The 21246-nt window shown below is 36.9% G+C and overlaps 1 protein-coding gene across 2 annotated transcripts in view; it reads left to right on the plus strand.

Moving 5' to 3' along the window:
• Window positions 1-21246, plus strand: part of cntn4 (contactin 4) — a 147066-nt gene that overhangs the window by 16534 nt on the left and 109286 nt on the right. For both annotated transcript variants that reach the window (XM_058403878.1, XM_058403877.1), the window contains exon 2: window positions 9699-9832. In XM_058403878.1, coding sequence (XP_058259861.1) covers window positions 9778-9832 — 55 coding nt within the window. In that variant the 5' untranslated portion in view covers window positions 9699-9777. The remainder of the gene's footprint in view (window positions 1-9698; window positions 9833-21246) is intronic.

Genomic DNA, 21246 nt, shown 5'->3' on the forward strand with positions numbered 1-21246 from the left:
TGTAGGATAATTAATATTTAATACAACTTAAGTATTATAATACAGAATTATTGTATCACCTTTGAGCATGTAGATAGATGTGCAGTGTCTTTGTTTTCTTTTCATCCGAGTACTCCCCTGTGAAATGATTTGTTTTGAAGCGGTGGTTGTCAACTGAGCTCAAGTGTGAATAGCTGATAGGTCAATAGCTGACACCAAATCCATATTCACTTACTGTTTAAAAATAGTAAATAGTTCACTGAGTTTTAGTATTTTATTAATCAGTATTATTGGAGTTGTTAAATCAGTCTAACCTACTAGCAAACTCAAGACACTGATTTAAAAAAAAAAAAATCGTAACCAATTCACTAGATTTTAGCAAAGTCACCTTACAGCTCCAAAATCACTGGTTTGATCATGATCGTTAGGTTACATTATGTGCACAGTTTTACGTTATCCTCATATTTGCCTGGATTCCCTTCTGGTGTTCCAGTTTCCTTCCCTCACCAGTACATGCTTGTAGGTGAATAGACAATGCAAAATTTTGTTATTTGTCACACATACATTACAGGACAGTAAAATACTTTTTTTGCTTATCCCACCTTGTTAGGAAGTTCAGAGCACAGGGTCAGCCATGACACAGCAGGAGCAGAAAGTGTTAAGGGAGAAAATTAACTATTTGAATCATTGCTGCCCTAAATTTCCCCTAAGTGTGAGTGAATGTGTATATGCATGGATTGGCATCTCAGCAGGGTGTATTCCCACAACACACCCAGTGTTCCCAAAATAGGCTCCACATTTACCTTGCCCCTTTCTAGGACAAAGCAATTGCTAAAATGAATGAATGAAAACAGTTTCAATGTCAATCAGTGGAATTATTATATTATTACATGTTCAAAATTTATTATGGAGCACCAAAATGTATACCCGACTTCGAGTTTATATTTCTGTAGCTAAATTTGAGTTCAACATAAGACTATGTGATATATGGGATATATATTTTAACGTGTACATTTACACAAATGTCATGAAAACCATCAGATTTTCACATTTTATAGAATTTAGAGTAACAAAACATAGAGGACATACACAAAGCTGGCTCTACCTAAAACACACCTTAAGTACCTGCTTAACCACTATGCCTGAATTAATGTTGGCCTATTACTGCATGTTGTCAATAAGACCTCATCCATCGTTAGAGTGAGTATAGTAAATGTGTTTGAATATTGTGTTTCAATGTGGCTGTGTCCCAAATGCATACTACCTACTTCTAGAGGTCCAAATAATATGTGACTCCACCTATAGTGCACCATTAACATGTGGTATACTATTTCAACTGCAGTAGTTAGGAACCTGGTCTGTTTTCCATCACAAAAAAGCTCCAAGATAATGTTTTGTTTTTACTGTTATTGCTATTAGTTAGTGAATAGCAGTCTTGTTTTTTTGTTGTTGTTTGTTTAAGAAATTGTGATGTGAAGCTTCTTTTGTTCTGTGTTTGCTTGTAAGCCATTCAAAATATAACTTCTTATTTTAAATTGTAAAATTGTAAATACATATAAATTGTAAATGCATATAAAGCTTGTTAGAAGGCTAATATAGTTTCAGTATGTAGTCACCTAATACAAGGCATAAAGTGCAGATACAAATTGGCCCCCTGCTGAAGTGTTGTCAATATGCTATATGTAAATGAATACAGTAAATGTTATGTCTTTTGAATATGCTAGACTAGAATACACTAAGAAAGAACTAGTGTAAACTAATGCAGAACTGGGCCAATTGATTTCAAGGCATGGACTCTACACTGGCTGAAAAGAGGATCAATTCTTTGCAATGAATGTTTGAATGTCTGAGTTAATTAAAGTGCTGTTTGTGAACAGATGTGCTTGATTGATAATAAGGGACTGTGAACATAAATCATGTGACAAATCAGGTGACTGGCCTTGTAGTTTACTGTGGTGTTGAGGATCTTGGGAAATAGAGTTAACTAAATCAGGCACTGACATTATAATTGTAGGGATTTATGTTCAGTGAATGTGAAAGTTAAAGCAATTTTCATCAATCAAGATCTTAAAAAGAACCTTGCCATCATCTCAGCCTTTCTGGTAAGCAGGGCCCATATACAGATCCTGCTTAGCGGCAGAAATAATCATATGTAAAGCACTCAGACCTGCAACCATTGTATCCTTTGTGTCTTTGTAGAAGTAATATTTTAAAATGAAGTCTATAAACTTGTTTATTAAAGGTTTAGTGAAAAGAGCATTGGTCCCACATCAGTGGTGAGAGTAGGGAGATGTGTTTGTACTTCTGCAGGGTTCATGCAGAAATCTTTAGGCTAAGGAGAGTGAAGATCAAAAGAATCAAAGCTAATTTAGGAGTGATGGACAAAGCCAGGCAGCAGCATTACTATGACAGGAACTGTTTCAATATGGAAGGTAATAAGGGGAAGCCAGTAGATTCAAAACACATGGAGTAGGGTCTTATAGTCCAACAGGGCAGAGAAAGACAGCTCCATATAGAATGCTCTCATACAGTAATACAAGCATGTCAGATGGTATGAGATAAATAGCTGGAAGCCTCTATGGTGAGGACCTGCCACATCATTCTGGACACTGATTAGTGCCAGAAAGGGGGGTGCTGGGGGCTTGCCCTGTCTGTTTCATCCTTTATCTGGGGATCTGAGAGTATGATAAGTATAGTCTTTATAAGATCATTTTATGAAGTAATTTGCATATTATTATGACAATGAAAAATGCAAAATATTTCGATTATTATTTTAAGAGTAATGATTGATTACCAGTGATTGTTTAAATAGAGTTTATATAATTTCTAGGTATAAGTACATTTTCCCGTTACAGTATAATCATTTTATTTTTAATATATATTAATAAATTATGGTTTAGGCCTCAACCCCAGTCCTTCAGCCCCACTGTGTTGCACGCTCGTAAGCTTTCTATTGCAACACTCTACAGCACTTGATAGTGAGCTGAGAAGACATTCAGAAGCTGGAGTAGGTATGTTAGGAAAGGAGAAACAAGTGAATCTTTAAAAATCAGTGGACTAGAGTTTGTAATCCCTGTCATTCTTTCAAATATTTGTTTTCAAATTGATTAATTAAAGTATTTACTTATGTTTAATAACATAGATATAACAACATAGAAATTAACACTGAAGTAATCTTTAATATGTAAATGATTTACTAATTTATTAGTTACTATTGAACTGTAAACTAGTGATAACTCTTTGTTGTAATCCAATTCATAGTTTTATTCTCTCTCATGATAAACTCTTTATTATTGTCATAGCATCATATCTGTCAATTTCTTATCAGCTGCAGTGACCAGGACAAATACATAGCAGAATTATATTCCTAATAAATCTCTATGCAGACAGATATTGATTGTATCAATACACAATACAACAGACTTTCAGACACCACAGACCAAGTAAAAGCAGCCTGATTGTATCTCAGATGAAAGACAATATCTGACAAATAAAAGTAAAAAGAACCAGAACCTTGGTCCTCTGGGAGAAGAGATTAAGTTGTGGGAAGGGGCAGTAATGATTGAAATAGAGATATGGTATTAAATGTGATCTGCTCTGACAAATCCGTCGCTTTTAAGAGAAACTAGTTTTCACAGGTTATAATCCATTGTCCCATCTGGAGTAACCTCTCACAAGTGGAGCAACAGTGTTTCTTGAGAATTCATAGTTCAGTATTTCCAAAAAAAAATCACAATAGTCATATGACAAAGTATAAATATTTATGCTAGGCCAGTGTAATCAGTTAGCTTTTATTATGACTTTTCAAATAAAAAATTCAATTACATTTATGTATGTAAATATATCTATATGTGTTGTGTCAGATATAGGTTATAAAATAGTAGATGAATGTCTATTGTTGCTAATTACTGGTTAAGAACTGCTAAAATATTGCAACTAAACACATTATTTGGACCTCTAAATTCCTCCAAACTCAAGAGTTTGGCGTTTCTTGTGGCAGCTTGTAATATTTTTTTGCTGGTTGGGGAGAAATCTACATAAATCCCTCACACTCCCCTGCACTGAGCTCTATTTACACTGATCCATCTTCCTCTATATTGCTGTTTAGAACCAAACGGCCCACATATTCACCTGAAATCTCTTATCCTGACCCGAGGAATCAGTACCTATGCAGCATTGCTGGTGTCCTGTTTAAAGATCCATATTTAGGTCTAGATATAGAGATGATAGATGCTCAAATGAAGGACTTTCATTATGGGGACTGGCTTTGAATTGTGTACTTGTTGTTCTATTCTCTTGAGTGTACTTCAACCCCATTATTATTTATTTAACATCACAATTAAAACTAAAAGACATTCATACTCAACCTCTTGCACATGATTGCATGTCACCTCTTCAGCACATTCTACTGGAACAACTGAAGTCAACATACCAATTTTAAAAACACCAAAATAAAATGAACTCCCTCTTGGATCAAACATGGAAAGATAGCATAGCATCAGATATGTAGTTGCGCATCTGTAGTGTGAGTTGCTATGACCATTAAAACACTATATATATATATATATATATATATATATATATATATATATATATATATATTTAACCACACTACCAGTCAAAAGTTTGGACACACCTTTTAATTCAATGTTTTTTGTTTGGGGATTTATTTTCTACATTCTAGAACAATACTGGAGATTTAAAAACTATGAAATAACACACATGGACTTAAGTAATCCATATGTAATGACAACAAAAAACAGTCAGTTGTTCTTTTGAGACACGAAGGTCAGGTGTTCTGGGATAGTTCTTGCAAGAACAGTATTGTTAAGTGCATTTGCAAAACCCATCAAGCACCATGATAAAACTGGCTCACATGAAGACCATCCCAGTAAAGCAAGATCAAAATGTACCTCTGCTGCAGAGGAGAAGTTCATTTAGAGTTACCAGCCTCAGAAATCACCAATTAACAGCACCTCAGATTAGAGCCATTATGAAGGCTTTACAGAGCATCAGTAGCAGACATATCTCAATATCAACTGTTCAAACGAGATTATTGTGTATTTCGGCCGCCTTCAGCATTTTTACAATGTAGAGAGAAATAAACATCAAGAAAGCCCATGGAATTAGAAGATGTGTCCAAACTTTTGACTGGTAGTATATATATATATATATATATATATATATATATATATATATATATATATATATATATATATATAAAACGATGTTGGAGACATCAAGGAGAACGCTATGCATCAGCCACTGTTGTCACCAGACGGGTCTTTGGTGGTGGTGGTGTTACAGTCTGGGCAGGTCTCAATACAGAACTGCCCTACATCTTGTGAATGGTACAACATCATTAATCCAGTCATTGTGCCTCTGCATGAACAAAACAGGCCTAATTTCATCTTTATGGACGACAATGCTCCAGCTCATCGAGGTCGCATCATTAGGGAACGGCTGCTGGAGGCTGGGGTACTTCAAATGGAGTGGCCTGCACTTTCTCCAGACCTGAATCCCATAGAAAACCTATGGGATCACCTGAGTCACTGTGTAGAGGCTCGTAACCCCGCACCCCAGAACCTCAATGACCTGAGGGCCGCCCTTCAAGAAGAGTGGAATGCCATGCCTCAGCAGACAATAAGTCGACTCGTGAACAGCATGAGACGTCGTTGTCAAGCTGTAATTGATAGTCAAGGGCACATGACAAATTATTGAGACATTGACATTTTTTGTTGTGGTATACCCACCACTGTTGTTGGCTTTTGTTTCAGTAAATTGTTTGAGATGAGGAAATCACCATTGCATGCTTCTACGTAAATGCCCTACATTCATAATATAATATCACTGTAGCGTATTTTCCATAAATTTCACCCAAAAGCCAAATATGCTTAACTTTTTGTAATAATATATATATATATATATATATATATATATATATATATATATATATATATATACACTATATTGCCAAAAGTATTCGCTCACCTGCCTTGACTCGCATATGAACTTAAGTGACATCCCATTCCTAATCCATAGGGTTCAATATGACGTCGGTCCACCCTTTGCAGCTATAACAGCTTCAACTCTTCTGGGAAGGCTGTCCACAAGGTTTAGGAGTGTGTTTATGGGAATTTTTGACCATTCTTCCAGAAGCGCATTTGTGAGGTCACACACTGATGTTGGACGAGAAGGCCTGGCTCTCAGTCTCCGCTCTAATTCATCCCAAAGGTGTTCTATCGGGTTGAGGTCAGGACTCTGTGCAGGCCAGTCAAGTTCATCCACACCAGACTCTGTCATCCATGTCTTTATGGACCTTGCTTTGTGCACTGGTGCAAAGTCATGTTGGAAGAGGAAGGGGCCAGCTCCAAACTGTTCCCACAAAGTTGGGAGCATGGAATTGTCCAAAATGTCTTGGTATGCTGAAGCATTCAGAGTTCCTTTCACTGGAACTAAGGGGCCAAGCCCAGCTCCTGAAAAACAACCCCACACCATAATCGCCCCTCCACCAAACTTTACACTTGGCACAATGCAGTCAGACAAGTACCGTTCTCCTGGCAACCGCCAAACCCAGACTCGTCCATCAGATTGCCAGATGGAGAAGCGCGATTCGTCACTCCAGAGAACGTGTCTCCACTGCTCTAGAGTCCAGTGGCGGCGTGCTTTACACCACTGCATCCGACACTTTGCATTGCACTTGGTGATGTATGGCTTGGATGCAGCTGCTCGGCCATGGAAACCCATTCCATGAAGCTCTCTGCGCACTGTTCTTGAGCTAATCTTAAGGCCACATGAAGTTTGGAGGTCTGTAGCGATTGACTCTGCAGAAAGTTGGCGACCTCTTCGCACTATGCGCCTCAGCATCCGCTGACCCCGCTCCGTCAGTTTACGTGGCCTACCACTTCGTGGCTGAGTTGCTGTCGTTCCCAAACACTTCCACGTTCTTATAATACAGCTGACAGTTGACTGTGGAATATTTAGGAGCGAGGAAATTTCACGACTGGATTTGTTGCACAGGTGGCATCCTATCACAGTTCCACGCTGGAATTCACTGAGCTCCTGAGAGCAACCCATTCTTTCACAAATGTTTGTAAAAACAGTCTGCATGCCTAGGTGCTTGATTTTATACACCTGTGGCCATGGAAGTGATTGGAACACCTGATTCTGATTATTTGGATGGGTGAGCGAATACTTTTGGCAATATAGTGTATATATATATATATATATATATATATATATATATATATATATATATATATATACTATATTAACTTATGGGAAGCATTTTATTTTTTCGGATGATAATGAACTCTTTTCTCTGCCTCTGCTTTGTTGCAGCATTGCCTCACATTTTACACATTTTATTCAGAGTTTTATCAGGATTTGAAATTGAAATATTGAAATTGCACACATCATTATTCATAACTCAGTAACTCTAGAATATTAGCAGTATGAGGGTTTTGGACATGGTGTAGATTTTGAGTTAAACATAGGTGTATCTCAGTTCAGTCCCTCATGGGATTCTAAACTTGAGCTTAAGTGCAATTTTGTTGCTTCAGTATAGGCTTGAGCAAGGAGCATTATAAGTCCAGGTATGAAATTTTTGTTTTGGGTATTATACAGTAAATATGCTGAGAAAAATGTCATTTGAGGGCACTGTTAAATACATAAATGAGATAATAGTTATTCATAAATCTTATTATTCATTAGAAATGAATCTTATTATTCATTAAAAACCCATAGAGGACAGCAGAGAAACAGCATCTTAATCAGAAATATTGCTTATCTGTGAGTCTAAATAATTTATGAACAACATAACAGCACTTAAATTGATATCAGCAATTAGTTGTGATTAATGACTGGGAATATTAACACTATATTCTTAGTTTACTAAGAACTCTTTATTATTACTGTTACTATTAGATTATTATATGAATGCTTGCCAGTTTTCTTTTTGTGTCTTGTGTTCATGCTGCATTCTTAAATATCACATTTGACAGGATGAAAAAAAAAATGTGATCTGCTTATTCATTCTGCATTTTATATCCCCCAAGCAAGTGCTTGTGTTTAAAGGCAGTGGTCTTGATGCTATTGAAAAAACCTATCTCAGACATCTCCACTCAAGAAAATCTGCCAACCTTGGAGATGTGAGCTACATGCAAGTAATTTTAATAATCTGAGCAAGCTGCCTAGAAAATCAACTTAAGCACCCGCATAAGCTGACTGTGAATACAGATAGCTATCACTGAGCAAAAATTAATATAACATTTTAACTTATGTTGTTGACTCTGAATAAAGAACAGAATGACTATATAACTATAGTATATGTATGTATGCCTATGTTATGCTATATTACAAATATAAACTGCATTTTAACATTTTGCAACGTCTCTTTCTTTTAAACCACAGTTAAAAAAGATATGATTTAAAAATTCTAATAATTTGAAAGAGTGGCTATTCTTATATAACTTGTATGAGATGCTGTGACCTTACAGCACATGACATTGATCTTCTTACACTTCCATTCAGTGCTGCACTTTTGCTGTGTGAAAAGACCCATGGTTCTTGTATAATTTCTCTATCTCTCTGACACACAATGTCAGCCTTTGAGTCCTGGCACTGATTCTGTAGTGATGCTCCTGGGACCTCCTCTGTGGTGAAAAACAGTTTGCTTCCTCTCCTCTTCACTCACACTCAACAAACATCTTCAGACTATCTTCCAGCCCTCCTGAGCACCCGGGAGATGGGGGAGTGCTGAAACGAAGGACTTGGTTAATGAAACTAGGCTATGAATTTGTATTCCAGCTGTTTAACTCTCATATGCTGTTTATTTGGCCGTATATGTATTGTGACCCCTGCCTTTTTGTTTTAGCAATAAAGCAATATTTTATGAAAACAAATATTCATACACCGCCTGTGTATGCTTGGGGAGCATCATAGTGGCAGGTGTATTTGTACAGATGAGAGTACTTTTGCATAACTACAATGCTTTTATTAAGAAAATAGGTTTGAATTTCCTTTAGATAATTAGTATTTTGAATTACCTTGGATAATCTTCAGTGTTTCTTCTCATTATTAATGTACTTCTGAAACGAGACAGTCTAATAATCCACATGTGCAAATTTGTAAATAAACCTATACTGAAAAAAAATACATCTTAACGAGTTAAAATATGTTAGACCTAATGTTTCCTAATATAAGACAAAACAATATGTGCTTATTAAATCTATTTCTTACTTTTATTTATTATTTTCAAGCTTGAAATATTCTTGTTCTTTCAAATTTGAAGTGTTTATTTTTAGAAAGGAGCAAAATGATCTGCCAATAGGTTTAGTTTTGAAGCTTGAAATGTGTAAAACATCTTAAATAGGCTAAATAATATCATATTTAATGTATAATTTAAAACAAATCTTCAATATCTTCGTTATCTATTGACACTTGCAAAAATACAGTGATATTTAAAAAATCTTGAATAGTTCAGGTCAGGGAGAAAGGCAGGTTCAGTGTTAGTTTTGCATTCAACTTTATATTTATATAAAACCCAGTGAAATTGCATATTTGTGTTTGAAAATGCGGTGCTGTTGTATTCAATAAATGGGGGTTGATGTGTGATTAATATTATGCACACTGCATGTTTAAAAATTTCTCTCTGATGCTGTTAAAAATCCATTCTTAAGAATACATTAATATCTCCATTTCCTTTTTGTTTTGGCCAGTGTGAAGCACGAAGGTTCAGCTGGAATTCTATACATATGTGATCGGATGTAAGTCATCTTTGACCTACGAAACCTGAAGATGAAGTTGCTATGGAAACTACTGGTGCTGCAGTCATTCATGGGGTATCTCGCAGGTAATAGGATCTTATTAAGAATTTTTTTTATGTGTAGCAGATACTCTTTGTGAAGTCATTTTATTAATATGTATTTAGGACAGGTTTGCTGTACAAAGAGACGAGACACTTCGAAACACTCCCAACTGGCAAACGTTCATCACATTTTACAAAAAACATACAAATAATATGTTTGAGGGATTTAATTAACAGGATAGAATCACAGGATCTGAAAGGACAGGTCAGAGATAAAAGGTCAGCTGCTAGTGAGAATATTGTTTTGAATGTAAATAAAGAGATTAAACAGGAAATTAAGATCAAACAAATATATTCATTTGAATGGATTGATAGCTGGGATAAGGTAGATTACTAATTGTATTTTTTCTAGGCCAATATTTTATATGTCTCTGAGGTTAGAGTGATTATGGAAACTACTCTGCAGGTAATCTTATTAAGTAAAGATATTGTGAATAGTGTGTGTGTTTGTGTGTGTGTGTGAATACCTAAAGGAATTTATATTTTTCATAAAAAATATAAAAACAGTCCTGTAACAGTTCGGTATTGTTAAGGCTGACTTCTTGCCTTAACTAAATTTCTTAAACATTAACTCAAATGCATCTGCTGCACACTCAGAAAACACACACATACACACAACACTTCATAAGTGTTTTTTTTATGTTTTTGTTAATGTGTTAAAATAGATAATGTGTTAGTCCATAGGTCCTTTTTACTGAGTAATCACAGCATCTTGGCAGTCAGTAGTAGGCTTCAGTTGCTTTAGTCATGTACTTCCTCTAAGCATCATGGGAGTGACAGGAAAGGTCACTACCTGGTGAAACAGCAGAGGTAGATTTCTGGCTGTCGAAATGAGTGGGCATGGAGAGATGCTGCTCAGAATGCAAAAAGGTGGCTTCAGTGATTTTTGTACCCACAGACATCTTCTTTAGTTACCTTCCAACACCATGACAGAGCTTACTATATACACACATGTGCACACACACATATTTGCGTGCAACAGTCCTTATGCCTGGCCTGCTTGCATACCTCAGTGCCAGACACACACACACATTCACCCAACTCACTCACTTCCACAGAATGCACTCTGCATGCTAATTCCTGGGTTGCTTCTTCTTTTGTTCTTATCCTCTTTGCTAGCAGGGTGGTTGCCTCTACCTTGATATTCAGCATCTTTGGGGTTTTTTTTTTTTGTATGGTTGTTTGTTGGTTTTGGCTTTTTTTGTAAGCACCAGGATGGGCCTTCTTTACAGATAAAATGTCTCAGCTTAGCTTAACATTTCACACAGAGAAGAAACACATGTACTTTTAAGAAGTTAATGAAACAACAATAAATCTTAAATTAAATTCCTTTTCCCCAAAAAATCTTAAATAAATCTAATACAAAGATTTCTTTTTTAAAAATTCAAGAGCATACTTCAAGGCTTTTTAAAGCTTCATCACACACAAAACACTAGTAGCACGTACATAATCAATCCCACATTTGAGCGACATATCTTTCATCCCCAGGGTTGTTATCATTATTAAAGCTTCCAGATGTAGAGAAAGTGCTTGATTAGACATTTATGGGCTTTTCCATTTGGTGGCATTGAGAATGTCAAATGGCCCATCAGTGGACATCATTTCTGATTAATTTGCAGATTCAGATACATAATATCTTTAAGGCCACATATTTGAGCACAGCACTCCTTTATTCTCCATTTCTCACTTCGTTTTTGGTCTTTGTTCAATGGTCCGTGGTGAAGAAATGACAAATCATTTGGTGATCATGTTATATATGGTTTGTAAAAGCAAGAAGCCCAGTAGGAATATTGTAAATAACAATTTTGATAGACAATTTTCTGATACCCCTGTGTTTCTTTATGAATTAAGCAGCCATAGTGTTTTTTTGGTCTTATCAAATTTTATAGCATATATTTTACCTGTTTGTTCTCAACAAGAATCAGTAACAGACATGTAAATTGATATTGTGGTGTGTGTGTGTGTGTGTGTGTGTGTGTGTATCTGTGCTGTTTTTTTATGTATAGTATGTATACATCTGCTCGAATGCATCTACTTTACTTCAGTCATTTTCATTTAAATATTTAGAATTACACAGATTTCATTTCCATGTTCCAAAATTTCATTCCTGTGTTAAAAAAACAATTTTAAACAAAACAACATAGCTAGAAATATGCATAGAAATTATTAGATGAGTTTCTGTGTAGTAAATGTGTACTGGGGGAATAGTTCTTATTTTGCCTGTATATACAAGCTGAAGACAACATTCATTTGGAATAAGCATGATTGGGAAAAGTCAGCTTTCATGCTGGTGAGTTGATTTCTGACTAACTGTGACCATCATTCAATTATTTGTTAGTTCATAGAGACAGAAGCTCACTGATTCAAAGAGGGGAAGAGATGGGGCAGTAGAAGATAAATCTCATGTCTATCAGGTCTAAACTAATTTGAGGTGGTATGGCTTTGTCAGGCGATACCTGAAATAGGCTTGCCATGTGGCGAGAGTCCTGGCGTTCTCACAAGCTAGTGATTGATTTAGTTATTAAAGCGACAAAGCAACTGGGGTTGGGTTGGTGGCTGTACCAGGATTAGAGACTGAGAGAGGTCTAAGGGAAGAGAGACAGAAAGAAGCAGAAAATAAGAGTAGAGTGCAAGCAAAAGCAAAGGGTGTCACCACGGCATTACAATTCTATGCAAATCAATTCCTGCATTTGGTCTCATGCAAATCCTTGTCACTCCTGAAACAAATTGAACTCATCAAATAAACACTAGTGGCAGATTCCTATGATGAGACAAAACACTTTCAGAAACCATTTTACTTGCTTTTGTTCCAATTTCTATTAGGCACTGTCAAAACTGCCCTAAGCCCTTCTTGTTCTTAGACGTTTTCAAGGGTTGCATTGCTACATAGCCATGGTGGGATGTTTAAAATTTCAGGTTTTAGCCCCTGTCTATCTGTTTTGTTGCCTGATTTATTTAAAAAGATTTGTTGGTGTTACTCAGAGCCTCTGGCTGTAAAACGTCTCTTTCATACTGATCAGAGGGCCGCTTTCTCTGGACTTGCGTCTCTCTCTCTCGCGGGAAGGCCGATAGAATTTGCCTTGGGCACTTATTGCTTTCCAACTATGTGGGAGAACACTGAGTGGAAAATCCTGACATAGGAGGTTTTTTTCTCTTTTTCACCATTCCCTACCCGACTAAAATCATAATCCCTTCCAATCCTTTTTGAGGGCCTGACATGAATAGATTGTCTCATGTCAAACACAGCTGTGCAGTCAAACAGTATTATATTTACCAAACACAGTAATATCAAATGTCACACTTTTTGGGGGCTGATTGTGCAATTCCGAATAAAGCCGGAGGCTTTGCTGGAGAGGGAAAGTGTGAGTAATTTGCAGTGTCAATATTCTCTTTCAAGAATCACTAACAAATTTAGGCAGGACCACCTGTTATTTGTGTAGAACCTGTTTTCCCGATCTTTGCTTCATAAAGAACATTCAGTAGTTGGTGCAGAACATCCTCTTTTTCCTCATAACCTTGAGCCGTTTTATATAGTACTTCTTATTACTTCATTTAATGAGAAAGTTATCAGATAACAGTTACATATAGCATCGAACAATTCAACTCTTCTAATGTTTTGTAGAACAAATGGTATATTACTCCAGAAAAGACAATCGTCTTTAAATTTAACACTCATGGGTGATCAACAGCACATTTGGCTTTATGTTTTTTTTTTATTATTAATTTGTATCCACAATACTATTCCAGGAGCCCAAATCTGCCCAACTACATTTATTCCTGCCATGTTTAGAGTATACATTCCATTCTTATTTTACCTTTAGGATAGACCAGAAAACTTGGTCCTATTATTTGGTACATTTGCATCACCAACTCACATCATTCTGAAGGCCATTCATTTGTGTGCACATTAGGTAATAGGCATCACTCATGCTTTTTTTCTCCATATTCAAGATTGCATAAAGCAGTCGTCATATCTTAAATCACACTTAGAGAGCGTTGGAATTTAGAATTTCTCCAACCTGGAGAAGGGAGGGTGGAAGAGATGCACTCACGTTGTGTAAATAAAGGTTATTCAGTCCCAGTAAAATACGTCACATAATCATTGGCTGGTGCAGTTTGCCAAGTGTGATGGAATCCACAGTGATAAAAAGAGTGAGGTCCCAGGCTCACATCGTGGACTAGATTGATTATAACCGATTTATTTTCTGGCATGTACAATATAACTGAAAACAAGAGATCAATTGTATAATTAAATTATATGATTTGTTTAATTCCCACCATGGCTATGTGATAAATAAACAATTATTAAAACTAATCTGCTCAGTTCCACAAGCCATGCAGTAATGTTGTAGCAATTTTGACTAATGTCATTTTAATAAATTGGATAAACATTATCATTCCTTCCCAAGATATAGTTATATCCTCCAGTAGTCTCAGTTGTACTTCATATAGTTTTACAAGGAAATTTGCTAGTAACTTTGTCCATCTTGAAGACAGTTATTTTGGGGATGCAACTGTCACACTTGTTTCACTTTTTGCAGGCCTTTATTATGTATTTTATATGTTCTGAAAAGTGTCTTATTGTGTAATATGCTTCTGTATTTCCTGACTAATAAACACGTTTGTTTTATATATATACTATATTGACAAAAGTTTTAGGAAACCCCTCCAAATCATTGAATTCAGGTGTTACAATCACTTCCATGGCCACAGGTGTATAAAATCAAGCACCTAGGCATGCACACTGTGTCTACAAACATTTGTGAAAAAATGGGCCGCTCTCAGGAGCTCCGTGAATTCAAGTGTGGTACAGTGATAGGTTGCCACGTGTGTGATAAGTCCATTTGTGAAATTTCCTAAATATTTCACAGTCAACTATTAGTTGTGTTATAATAAAGTGGAAGCAATTGGGAACAACAGCAACACAGCCGCGAAGTTACTGAGTTGGTCAGCACATGCTGAGGTGCACAGTCAATAGCTACAGACCTGCAAACTTTGTCTAGTCTTCAGATTAGCTCAAGAACATTGCTTAGAAAACTTAATAGACTGGGTTTTAATGGGCGAGCAGCTGCATTCAAGCATTCTTACATCAGCTAGTGCAATGCAAGGCGTCGTATGCAGTGGTGTAAAGCATGCCGCCACTGGACAGAGCAAATGTCACTGGAGTGACAAATCACGCTTCTCTGTCTGGCAAGCTCATGGACGAGTCTGGGTTTGGCAGTTGTGAGGAGCATGGTACTTGCCTGACTGCATTGTGCCTGCAAGTGTAAGGTGGAGGGTGGATTATGATGTGGGGTTGTTTTTCAGGGGCTGTGCTTGGCCCCTTAGTTCCAGTGAAGGGAACTCAGAACGGAATGCTTCAGCATACCCAGACATTTTGGACAATTTCATGCTACCAACTTTGTAGGAACAGTTTGGGGATGGCCCCTTCATGTTCCAACATGACTGCACAGCAGTGCACAAACAAGGTCCATAAGGACATGGATGAGTGAGTTTGGTGTGGATGAACCTGACTGACCTATACAGACTCCTGACCTCAACCCAACAGAACACCTTTATGTGAATTAGATGAATTATAGCAGAGGCTGCGAGCCAGGCCTTCTTTGGCTGATCAGTGTGTGTGTGTGAGTGTGTGTGTGTATACACAAACACACACACTCACACACACACACTCATCAGCCATAACTTCATGACCACCGGCCTAATATTGTATTGGTCCCCTTTTTGCTGCCAAAACAGCCTTCACCCATCAAAGCATGGACTCCACTAGATCCCTGAAAGTGTGCTGTGGTATCTGGCACCAAGATGACAGCAGATCCTTTAAGTCCTGTAAGTTGCTAGGTGGGGCCTCCTTGGATCAGACTTGTTTGTTCAGCACATCCCACAGACGCTCAATTGGATTGAGATCTGGGGAATTTGGAGGCCAAGTCAACACCTCAAACTCATTGTCGTGCTCATCAAACCATTTCTGAACCATTTCTGCTTTGTGGCAGGGCGCATTATCCTGCTGAAAGAGGCCACGGTCATCAAGGGATACTGTTTCCATGAAAAGGTGTATATGGTCTGCAACAATGCTTAGGTAGGTGCTACGTGTCAATGTAACATCCACATGGATGGCAGGACCCAAACATTGCCCAAAGCATGACACTGCCTCCACCAGTTTACCTTCTTCCTATAGTGCATCCTGGTGCCATGTGCTTCCTAGGTAGGCACACGCATCCAGCCAAAACGTGATTCATCAGACTAGGCCACCTTCTTCCAATTGCTCTGTGGTCCAGTTCTGATGCTTACATGCCCATTGTTGGCACTTCCGGTGGTACACAGGGGTCAGCATGCCCCATATGCAGCCCCATACGCAACAAACTGCAATACACTGTGACTACTTTTGAAAGGTACTGTCCACTGCAGTGTCATGCTTTGGGCAATGTTCTGCTGGGAAACCTTGAGGATGCTACTTTGACACGTACCACCTATCTCTGCAACCTAGCAATGTTGCAGGCCATGTACACCCTTTCATGGAAACAGTATTCCCATGGATGTGGCCTCTTTCAGCAGGATAATGAACACAAAGCAAAATGGTTCAGGAATGGTTTGGTGAGCACAACAATGAGTTTGAGGTGTTGACTTGGCCTCCAAATTCCCCAGATCTCAATCCAATAGAGCATCTGTGGGATGTGCTGAACAAACAAGTCTGATCCATGGAGGCCCCACCTCACTACTTAGAGGACTTAAAGGATCTTTGATCTAACATCTTGGTGCCAGATACCACAGCACACCTTCAGAGATCTAGTGGAGTCCATATCTAGATAGGTAAGGGCTGTTTTGGCAGCAAAAGGTGGACTAACTCAATATATATATATATATATACACACAGTAACAAAGTGTTTCTAGTAATTAAAACTACTATTGTATTGACTATTGTGGTTTGACTTAAATTTCTGCTCTCTGTACTAAATGGTATTTTAAAATAAAAAAAAAAAACCCATATATCTAGTGCCAATATAAAAAATAGCTCTAGTCTGGTAGGTAGGAATTAAGATGATTAACTAACCAGAACTTGCATGTTTTCTTTACAGCATTACAGCACCCTCTGCATTAGTCCCCTGTAAATTACTCAAGCTGTTTATTTAAACAAAAAAAGGTTTTGGCAGTACATGCTTTCTCATTTAATCTGCTTATTAATCCTTGGTACTTTTACTTGAAGCCTTTTTTCCCAATGTAAATGAGCAGAAACCTATAACCACTTCATGTCTCATTCATTTGTCAATGGATGTGGATATAAAGATCTAAAATAGCATTGATCGAAAACATAGGACCATCCGTAAAGGCACAGTGTCCACATTGTATCTTACCATATAAAGCAGATCACAAGTCTCACTTACCAATATACTTCATGCCTTAACAGCCATGCTGTAATAATACATAGTTTACTGTTTAAAAAACATTTATTGTATTTTTTGTTAACGTGACCAGCAGATTTATTTAAGGGTCTATATGTTTGTTTAGGTTCGTCCATATGTGGCCCTGCGATGGACTGGTGACCTGTCCAGGGTGTACCCTTGCCTTTCGCCCAATGTGCACTGGGATAAGCTCCAGCAGAACCCTGTGACCCTAATTAGGAATAAAGCGGGTATAAACAATGGATGGATGGATGTTTGTTTAGGGAGCATTTGAGGAGTCCTCCAGACTTAACTTGTGCTGACTGACACAAAAGCATTATGAAAACAAAAAGGCTTAACAAAATTGTAAGGACACACAGGAGAAGTGGTGAGGCTTTTGGTTTGTGCTTACACAATATAATAAAGAGCCAATAAAGAGAATCTGATTCTACACAACAGCTTCTTCCAACTGGTCATAGTGAATTCATACAACTGATTTGCAACACAGCTCATCTATCAAAACCATTCAGTCACTTTGTTACATTTCCTCCAAGTTTATCCAAAATTATTGATTATTTCTAGATGTTTTATATATTTAATTTTAAAAAATGGTCCTCTTTCCAGTACTGTTATTGACTCCATTAAGGCCTTCATTAGCACAGATATCTTGTTGATGGCAGTATTAGTGTAAGCCAGGCTTCTTGTTGATGAAAGACAAGAGTGTATCTGAGTAACAGAAAGCATTATCTAGCTCTAGGTGGACCCACCTGCCCTGTCTTGAGGGACGCAATTACTCTTCTTGTAGGTTGCATGAACACAAACTTGTCCCTAGATGCTGGTTCTGGTGAGCCCCCTGCTAACCAATGATGTCAGCATTCTCTTCTTTCCACAACCTCTATACTCCCTCATTTTTTTTCCTTTTTTTTTTTTAAAGTGCAGCACCAGCTTCATTTTATTGTTTTGTTTGCGCTTGCTTAACACATATTTCTTTGTCCTGGAACACAGGAATATCAGTAAATGTTTTATTCATGCAATCAGGACAAATCAGTCTCTCTCTCTCTCTCTCTCTCTCTCTCTCTCTCTCTCTCTCTCTCTCTCTCTCTCTCTGGCTATATTTGTGGCATGCCCTAGCTTAAATAAACAGGGTTTGGTTTTCCACAGGTTCAATTCTTAAGCAGGTTTAATTTTTTATCTTTAAACATGTCCATGCATCACTATTTTTTTTGTTTGTTTGTTTATTTGTATATTTATTGGGGGTGGGGGTATTATTAACATTGTATTATTAATTTTGGGCCCAGGACATTAAGTTGATCAAGACATGAATGCTTGAGAGATACAGAGAAACAGGCAGTGTTCTGTTACAGCAGTGAATATACACATAGTCCCAAAGGGTGTGCTGCACCTGCTCGAGAATAATTGTACTGGCTGTGTCATTTAACTTCCCTCCAAAGATCTCAGCTTTAATTAAAACTTCAGTGGGCTGTCTATCTCGCTGCAGCCCTAAATAACACGCCAAATTTGTGCTGTGGAAGTTTCCATAGAGCACCCTTGACTCTACTGAATAGCTGGTGTGTTTGCAATTAGTGTTTAGGGGTTGCTAAGCATCATGACATGATGCAAACGTTTTCAAATATTTCAGGTTATATGTGTGTGTGTGTGTGTGTGTGTGCGTGTGTGCGTGCATGTGCACATGCAAGCGTGTGCAATTTACTGCCAAATCTTTCACAAGCTATTCACATGCACTTTGATTTGATTGAAATCTGTATCGATGTGTGAAAAAAATGTGAAAAAGATGTGTGTCTCTAAAATACTGCAATGTTTTTAAACATTCCTTTTAAATATATTGACACCCCCATAAATTAATGTGTGATGAAGCCTAAATATATAGAATAAAAACACTGAACAGCCTCCTTTAATTCCTGTCTGACAATAGGATTTAAATCCAGATTGAGGTGGCCAATGCCAAACACTGATTTGTGGTAAATCAGTTACTTCTTTGGTGATTTGGATGAATTAGATCATTATTTTGATGAAACATTCATTTATGGCTCCAGGCAAAGGCAGCAAGTTTATGGGCTAGCTTAGTAGAATATATGATGGTGTCAGTATCCACACAGGCCCCATTTGATATTTAAGGTTTTCCTCCTATATTCTGTAGACATTAATATATATAAGAATCAGCAAAGAATCAATGATAAATGAGTACATAAATAAACAAACAAACAAATAAATACTATTATTATTATTATTATTATTATTATTATTATTATTATTATCATTAATAATAATAATAATAATAATAATAATAATAATAATAATAACAAAAACAACAATAATAATAAAAAGGGATGCTTGTGGGGAAAAAAGTTGTGCAAACTGCAAGTGTTTTGATTATTCATAAAAAATATAGTTTAACAAGGTTACTATTAGAGAAAAATGTTCTTGTGAGAATGCACAGGTTGTAGTAATTATTTAGAAGATTTTTTTTCTCTTGAGGGATGCCAATAACTATGTTTAAGTTATAGTTCCGACAAATTGTCCTCCACATTAATTGTGATAATCTCTGTTCCAAAATTCACACATATATATATATATATATATATAGCTCAAATGCATTACATTACATTATATTTATAACACTGTGCAACTCTGACATACCGCAGTGCCCGAGTTCTGTACTGCTCACAGTGTTATCAGCAAGAGAGCCTTTTTTGGTTTATTACAGATCCCAGTTGTCCTAGAGGGTAGAGAGTTTCTGTACATTGGACAGGCTGTCATATCACTGGGGGAATTAGTCCAAGTAGCACAGGCTGGGATGACACGTGTCTGTTTGTAGAGAACCAAACAAGGCCAATTACACCATCCAGTGCTCTCTGAAGTTACCATGCAGTTCAGCTAACCAGGCTTCCAAAGACTTTCTTTGTGTTCACCATTACAAACAACCTCACTGACTAAAATATCGTCCTCGCTGTTTTGCCAACACTAACTGCCAAATGGTATGATGCTACTGAAAGAGCACAAATACCAAAAATGCACAGACTAGTGAATTCACACATCTCACATGCTCACATCTCAAATTCTCACATGCTGTATTACTCATGTAATGTATTTGCATAATGTTTACTAGAATTGTGTCTACACATCAGGAGATGATGAATCATTTATCAATCTTACCCATTTCATCAGAAGTTTGATTTCAAAGTACAATCTCAGTTTAGCATGTGATATGACATGATTTGAAATTTCATATGTATCAATTCAGAATACGACTGGATGTGCTAATTTAGTAGCCTCCAATTTATATGTGACCAATGATATGCATTCATTCATTTATCTTCATCAGAGGTCTATTTTGTGTGATAAGATAAGATAAGATAAGATAAGATAAGATAAGCCTTTATTCGTCCCACGAAGTCAACACAAAATTTCCACGTTACAACAGAAAAAAAAGAAAAAAATGTGCAAATATGAAGCAGAAAGATAAAGAAATCTATATAAATACAGAAGAAAAAGCAATATAAGAATAGCAATAATAATTATTTCACAAACAAACAATTGCACTTGCTTATTGCACATCTTAAATTGTTGTTATTGCACTCTTGTATTCCACAGGATTTTAATTATTGTAATTTTACAGTTTAAGAATATCACATACAACAATGTGTATTATGATGACAGGTTATTTCACAGTTAGAACACAGTATAAAAATCATTATGAACAGTGTGTATTACGGCGACTGGTTCACTGAGAGCAGCTCTGATTGTAAAGTCACTACATGGACAATATTTCCAAAAGTTTGTGAACAACTGATAATCACACCCATATGTAGATGTGCTTCCCAAACATTTGGCACAAATGGAACAAAATAGCATATGTTTGCATTCTGTAGCATTACAACTTCCCTGGAACTAAGGGGCTTTGTCCAAACACAGTCCAGCATGACAGTGTCCCTGTGCACAAAGCAAGGTCCATAAAGACATGGGTTGCCAAGATTCATTTTAATGAACTGGATTTGTCTG

The sequence above is a fragment of the Hemibagrus wyckioides genome, linkage group LG11 (genome assembly GCF_019097595.1).
Source record: "Hemibagrus wyckioides isolate EC202008001 linkage group LG11, SWU_Hwy_1.0, whole genome shotgun sequence".
NCBI lineage: Eukaryota > Metazoa > Chordata > Actinopteri > Siluriformes > Bagridae > Hemibagrus > Hemibagrus wyckioides.